Source organism: Camellia sinensis, chromosome 8 (genome assembly GCF_055761805.1).
Source record: "Camellia sinensis isolate YWXY chromosome 8, ASM5576180v1, whole genome shotgun sequence".
NCBI lineage: Eukaryota > Viridiplantae > Streptophyta > Magnoliopsida > Ericales > Theaceae > Camellia > Camellia sinensis.
The window spans coordinates 24,395,581-24,403,487 of NC_138968.1; the positions used below are offsets into that span (position 1 = coordinate 24,395,581).

General features: G+C 37.1%; 1 protein-coding gene across 1 annotated transcript; it reads left to right on the top strand.

Annotated features, from left to right (window-relative positions):
* Positions 1-364: 364 nt before the first annotated feature.
* Positions 365-3,295, top strand: LOC145797633 (receptor-like protein EIX2). The gene has a single exon (XM_082885018.1). It carries the CDS (start codon positions 365-367, stop codon positions 3,293-3,295), a length of 2,931 nt encoding a protein of 976 aa, XP_082741144.1.
* The last annotated feature ends 4,612 nt before the right edge of the window (positions 3,296-7,907 follow it).

A 7,907-nucleotide genomic window follows, 5' to 3' on the forward strand; every position in this document is an offset into this window, starting at 1 on the left:
CTATTTACTACAGTGTCTGAACTTTCGTTGATTGGTGATACGATGAGGTCATATTCCCGTCATACTTGATATATACTTGGGTAGGACTTGCATAGTTAAGAGATAGTCTAGACTACTTGGGTAGGACTAGCATAGTTAAAAGATAGTCTAGACTCTGTCATACATGATATTTACTTGTGTAGGACTTACCATAGTTAAAAGATAGTCTAGACTGGACTTTGATCGTCTCCCTTTATAAAGCAACCCTCCATTACGATTTAATAAACCATCCTGAGTGATCCTATTTTCTCATAAATACCGCCATTATTCATTGTGCAAGCTGCTCATAACTCCATAGTAGTATTTAGAACCACTGAAATTCTCAATGAGGAAATTCTCCACTATAGGGCTCCTTTTAGTTGTGCTGCTTTGTTTTGAAACAGCTAAGCCCTGTTTATGCAGCGCTTCAACCAACAGTTGTGCCGAAGATGAGAGGCTAGCTCTTCTGAAGTTCAAACATAGTCTCACAGACGCTCCGCTTCAATTGTCAACTTGGCATGGCCAAGATTGTTGCAACTGGAAAGGTGTACAATGTGATGGAATTACTGGCCATGTTGTCAAGCTTTATCTCCATGTTGACACTTACAACATGGTGATCAGCTCCTCTGCCCAGTTAGCGACTAATAAAGTAGACTCTTGTTTGCTTGAATTGAAATATCTGAATCACTTGGACTTAAGTGGAAACAAATTTCAAGGTAGCCCAATCCCCGAGTTCTTTGGAGCGATGACAAAGTTGAGGTATCTCAATTTGTCTGATACAGGGTTCAGCGGAATGGTTCCCCATCATCTCGGAAATCTTTCTAGCTTGCGTGTTCTTGATCTTAAGTATAGCTTCGACAATGATCACGCATTAATTATAGATGATCTCACATGGGTGTCTCGTCTTTCAGCATTGCAATACCTTGACATGAGTAGAGTGAATCTTAGTGAAGCGCACAATTTGCACAAGGTACTAAACATGCTTCCTTCTTTACTAGAGTTGCGTTTGTCATATTGTGGACTTGATAATAGTCATTTATCTCATATGTATGTGAACTCTACAGTTTCTAATGTTCAGCACCTAGATCTTGGTCATAATTCATTTGAAGGTGAATTTCCGAGTCGTCTCAGTAACATGACTTCTTTAAGAGTCCTTGATCTTTCCTTCAATTATTTTAATTCTTCTATGCCTCTCTATCTCGAAAACCTTAAGAGCCTTGAACATCTCAATCTTGGCTCCAATCAATTTAACCACACTGGTGGGTTTCTGAGGCTCTTGTCGAATCACTGTAGCTTGAAATCATTTGATATGAGTCAAAACCAAATCCATGGAGAGGAGATGTCCATACTTGACAAAAATTTATCTAGATGCACCACGTATGATTTAGAGACATTGATTTTAACTGGTGATGGATTCACCGGTCATTTACCGAATTGGCTGGGACAACTTAAGCGTTTGAAAGACCTTGATCTTTTAGGTAACTCATTTAATGGTTCGATTCCAGCATGTTTGGGAAGATTGTCATACTTGCAGAATTTACTCCTTGGCGGTAATCTGTTGACTGGGGATATCCCAACATCACTAGGGAACTTGTCAACCTTGAGAGTTTTAGATCTTTCTTCCAATCATTTAAATGGGACCATTCCTATTTCTATTGGACAACTATCAAACCTCAAGATCTTAGATCTCTCTTTTAATTCCCTACAAGGTGTAGTCTCTGAAGCTCATTTTGCCAACCTCTCAATGCTAGAAGAATTGAAGATAGGTTCAGAATTCTTGACATTGAAGTTGAGATCTGAATGGATACCTCCTTTTCAATTGGAATCCATTTCACTCTGGTCTTGCAAATTGGGGACTCAATTTCCTCAATGGCTTCAAACACAAAAGAAACTTTCTTATCTGGATCTTGTCAATACGAGCATATCAGGAACCCTACCTGAATGGCTTCATGACATGAATCTCGTGGTATTGGGTCTCCCTAACAACCATATCAGTGGACCAATTCCAAACCTTCCTTCCACTTTATTCATAGTTGATCTCTCCAATAACTCCATTTCAGGACCTCTTCCTCAAAATATTGGAGATATGGTTGCTTTGTCATCTTTGTATATGGTTGGTAATTTGATAAATGGTTCTATTCCAGAGTCATTCTGCAAAATTCAAAATTTGGTATATGTCGATCTTTCCAAAAATATGTTATCTGGAAATCTTCCTCATTGTTTGGGGGAACTCTCCAACCTAAACATTTTGAAATTTTCATCCAACAACCTTTCAGGGGTTATTCCAAACTCTATTGGAAATTTGACTACTCTCCTAGGGTTATATTTGAACAACAATAGTCTTTATGGAGAGCTTCCTTCCGCTTTGGGAAATTGCAGAAGTTTATCATTTTTGAATCTTGGTGAGAATGGATTCAATGGAAACATACCTAGATGGATTGGAGAACTTAAAGACTTGGCCATTTTGAGATTGCATAAGAATATGTTCAATGGCAGTATTCCTTTGCAGTTGTGCCAACTGCCTCAACTCCTAATCATGGACCTTGCAGATAATAAGTTAAAAGGAACCATCCCTCGTTGTTTTGGCAATCTCAATGGCATGATTTCGAATGAAAATGGTATACAGTATAATTTAGGAGGATGGTTGTATGAGAACATAATGCAAATCATGAAAGGAAATGAACTTGAATACACCACTTCACTATTGTATGTCGTCAACATGGACCTTTCAAGGAATAATCTGATTGGAACGATCCCTGAAGAACTAACGCGTCTTTCTGGTTTGCTTGGGCTTAATTTATCACATAATAATCTGTCAGGAAGCATCCCTAAGAGTATCAATGGTTTAAAGTCATTGGAATCTCTTGATTTCTCTAACAACCAACTTTCAAGCACAATTCCGGAGAGTATGTCTGCTTTGAATTTTTTGAGCCACTTGAACCTGTCATACAACAACTTCTCCGGACATATTCCAACTGGAAAGCAACTCCAAACTCTTGATGATCCTTCTATTTACATTGGCAACGATGAACTCTGTGGAGCTCCGCTACCAAAGAAATGCCCCGGTGATGAACATTCACAATCTCCAACAAGTTTATTCCCAAGTCATGTAGAAAAACATGATGGAGATGAAGCTGAAACGGTATGGTTTTACCTAGTTATAATGAGTGGTTATGCCACAGGGCTGTGGGGAGTTATTGGAGTTTTGTTGCTGAAGAAGAACTGGAGACATGCTTATTTTCAATTTGTGGCTCGGATGGCTGGGATGAATGAGTAGATTTTACCATGTATCTATTTGGTATGTAGACGTATGTGTATCATTCTCCTCTTCTCTATCTTTCTATCTTTCTATGTTGTATGTGTAAGTGGGGTGGTGGCTATGCAGCTTTCAATTTTTAAGTATTGTTATTCAAGTTCAAAAGTTAGATTTACTTTCTAAATTAATGATGTATTAAAAAGATGATGGTTGATAATTAAATATTCTCTAATTATCAACAAATCATCTTCTTGACATATCACTGGGTCTAGAAAATGGGTCTAAAAAATGGACTTGTATACCATTTTCCTTTCATTTTATACATGTGGATCTTGTTTTTGTTTTTCTTATATTTGTTTGGAGTTTTTTCTTTGTTGTTTTGAGAGTTTCTTTGCAATAATAATATATGCCATATTTGATCTTTATTGTAATTATAAATCAGTAAATTTCATTATAACATGAGACATGGTTTAAAAAAAGAAAAAAATAATAAAAAATAGTGAACTGTGTAGCCTTAAATTTATTTTGTCGTTGGATTCACTCCAGGTAATTGTATTCCATAACGCACCTCTCTGTGTGTACGTGTGTTTTGTATAGTCATTTGGGATTGTGATCCTCTCTTTTATTGTTTATCTATTTATTATTTAGGAAAATTATCAATACACCTTTTGATATTTTTTTAAAATATAAATTATTCTTTGTGATTTTATAAATTATATTTCTTTTTCTAATAGCATAACAAATGATTCATTTTTATTAATAAATTATCAAGCTAATTAATAATTTTTTAATGCTGTCAGAAATATATTTTAATTAACAATTCATTTATTATTATAAAGGAGAATGATTAGAAATTTTATTTTTTTTATTAATTTTATTAAATTAAAAATTCTGATGAAAGTATTTATAATTTTCAAAATCACAACACGTAATCCGCATTTTAAACAAATATTAGGAATGTATTTATAATTTATCTAAATTATTTTTTATAAAAAGTGAATCTCATCACGTTAATATTTATTACAATTTTTTTTTTTTTGTAATTTAATTATATAAATGTAAATGTGAATAACTTGCTTTCTTCAATCGAAAATACAAGATCAACTCTTGCATTCGCAAATCCAGAGTCTTAATTGAAGAAATGATGAAATCCAACATATATTAGAAAAAGTAATTGATGCACGCAAGAAGAAAACCTAACAATGATGAAATGCTTCGAAAATACAAGATCAACTCTTTCGTCATTGTTAGGTTTTCTTCTTGCGTGCATCAATTACTTTGCCTAATATATGTTAAGATGATGTTATTTGGTCTTAATTTTCTATCTGGTTGCCAAGAAATTGTTTTCTAAGGTTACATCAAGTGCAATATTCAAAATTAGTAACTACCTGCATTGCAGAGCAGTACTCCATCATCATCATCATCATCATCATCATTTTTTTTTTTTTTTGATCGGCATAAAGAAGACTTTATTGATGGAAAAGGAAAATTACATCAATAAAGAGGAGCTTGGAGCTAAAACAAGTTCCAACCTTCTAGTTGGTGAGAAACCAACGAGCAAACAAAACAGAGAGAAAAAAACCAGAAAAACCAGATAGCTTAGGCACTAAATCACCAAAACCAGAACGGACAACACAACGCTCAAAAAGGCACCAATCAGATCAGGCCCTGCACCAACCCATTTGAAGCACCAAACACAGAATAGATGAAGCAAATTTTCCTTGAGCTACATTGCCATGAATTACAACAGCTCAAACAAGCATACCAAACACCTTGCCTTGAACAGCTGCAGCCCTACAACCAAGCCACACACCAAAATTTGAAACCAATGCTGCAACCCACTCATCTCTGTTGAGATCTGATGGAATAGCAGCCAAAACATTATTCAAGAGATTCTCCTTGGAGTATATAGCAGCAGCAGACCCATTGTGTCCATCAAATATTAGAGCTAGCATACACCTAATTACTCAATTAGAACTACAACCCCCAGCTGCCATCTGAAACAAATATCACCATAATTCTGAATCTTCCTCCTCTACACAATCCAGCCTAGAAGCAAAATGAAACTGCAAAATTCCAGCAAGAATCAAACTGCAGAAATTCAGAAGCAGCACAAAATTCAGAATTCAGAATAAGGGGATTTCCAGCAAATCAGCAAGTCAGCATTCACCCTCAATGCATAATGCAGAACTTGACACTTTGCAAATTTAACACTAAATCATTCACGGAATAACAGAAAGAAGGGCTATACGCTCTGAACCACAATGCGATCCGTGTTTTAATAAGTTCACATAGCTTTTCAAAGTCCACATGTGAGTCACCAAAAGTGATTTCATTCCTCTGCTTCCATAGAGACCAAAACACAGCCAAAGGTATTATCTTCCAGAGTACCTTCAGTCTGTTTTTACATCTAAATCCAGACCACCACTGAAACAGACCAGTCAGTGATCCCGGCTGCACCCAAGATACACCCCACCAGCCAATGATATTGGACCAAACTCGCCAGCTAAACGGACAGCCCAGTAGCACATGAGTGGTAGTCTCTAATTCATTCCTACAGAATTTACAACTAACATCAGAATTAGCACTGATTGCTCCAATCCTTTGCAAATAACTAGTGGTCTTAATCCTCCCTTTCTATACTAACCACCCCAGAAGTTGCACTTTCGGAGAGGCAGCATTCCTCCATATGAGATCCTCCAAATTTGCAGGCAGAGTAGGGGATAATTCACACCACTTATAGACAGAGTCAACAGTGAAAATTCCAGACTTATCTGCAGTCCAAAATATCCCATCAGCCATGCCATTCCTAAGCTCTGGAGCAGTGCGTAACAGCTCCTTTAACCTCCTCAGGTCATCTAATTCCCATTGGAACAGAACTCTTCTGAAAATCAACCCCCAATCCTCATTATCAGTGCTCCTACTCTTAACCACTGCCAGTGATTCCCCTTTATGCATAGACACAGAGAATAGTCGAGGAAATAAATTTTTTAAACAGTCGCTACCAACCAACAAATCCTTCCAAAATTTTGTGAGCCTCCCATCCCCAATACTGATCCTTGAGTTAGCTTTGAAAAATTCCAGCAATTCAGGGCACTTAACAGCTACCCCCAATATATCCCTCCACACCATAGACCATCTGGAATTAACCTCTTGAACTGGCCACCGAGACCCACCTAACTGTGGGTATTTGCTGAGAATTACTTGTTTCCAAAGAGCAGCAGATTCACACCCAAATCTCCACCACCATTTGAGAAGAAGACATTCATTCATGGTTCTTACCTTTCTGATGCCAAGACCCCCAGTACTTTTACTTTGGGTGATGTCCTCCCATTTTACCATGTGAATTTTCCTTCTAATTTCATAACCCCCCCAAAGAAATCTAGACTGAATCCTATCAATCTCCTTGGCTACTCCTTCAGGCATTCTAAACAAAGATAGATAAAAGACTGGTAGAGAAGATAGCACAGACTTAATCATCGTCAACCAACTAGCGAAAGACAGATACCTTCGCTTCCAAGAAGCTAGTTTTAACTTGTATTTATCAATGACAGGTTGCCAAGTCCTTTTTCTTCTAGGATTAGCACCCAATGGCATCCCAAGATACTTCAAAGGTAACCTATGATGCAAGCAGTTGAGGATGGCAGCAAAATCTTTGGTGAGTTCTTCGTTAATTCCAATCCCACACACCACACTCTTATGGTAATTAATCTTCAACCCAGACAAAATTTCAAAACACCTCAAAATTCTTTTAATACTTAGCACCTCCTCCCTTTTTGCCTCACAAAACAAAATTGTGTCATCAGCAAATTGTAAGTGAGTAATAATGAGCCCATTTGAACCAACTGATGCACCCTTTAACAATCCAGCCTGGACAGCTCTATGAAACAAAATGTTAAGGCCCTCAGCTACAATATTAAAGAGAAAAGGGAATAGAGGATCTCCTTGTCTGAGCCCCCTTTGGGGACTAAACTCAACTGTAGGTGATCCATTTACCAGGATAGAGACTTTAGCAGTTGAGACACACTCCTTCATCCATTTGATCCATTTTGAGCCAAACCCAAAATTTGATAACATGGAAAAGAGAAACCCCCAATTAATTGAATCGTATGCTTTCTCGAAATCAAGCTTTAGAATAATGCCTTTCTTATGCTTCTTTTTCCAACCATCAACAATCTCATTAGCAATCAGGATGCCATCCAGAATATTTCTCCCCTCTATAAACGCAAATTGAGCTTCACTGATGATCTTTGGTAGTACTACTTTAAGTCGAGTAGATAAAACTTTGGATAACACTTTGTACAACGATCCAAGGAGACTGGTAGGCTTGAAATCACTGAGAGAAGAAGGATTTTCATTCTTCGGAAGCAAAGCTACAAAAGAACTATTAATACCAAGAACCAACTTAGAGTTAGTATGGAACTCTCTCATGAATTGTATCACATCCCCTTTAATTATTTGCCAACACTTCTAGAACATCGTAAGGTTAAAACCATCAGGCCCAGCTTCCAAAGCAACCCGCACCTCTTCATCCCCAATAGATTTAAAAGGACCAGATAAACATGGTCTGTCAAACCATGACTCTTCAAACTGCCTCTGAAAATGATTCGGCACTTCAAATCTTATTTCCTCC

Excerpts from the sequence above, each read along its gene's own strand:
- LOC145797633 (XM_082885018.1), top strand. The coding sequence starts at position 365 with ATGAGGAAATTCTCCACTATAGGGCTCCTTTTAGTTGTGCTGCTTTGT.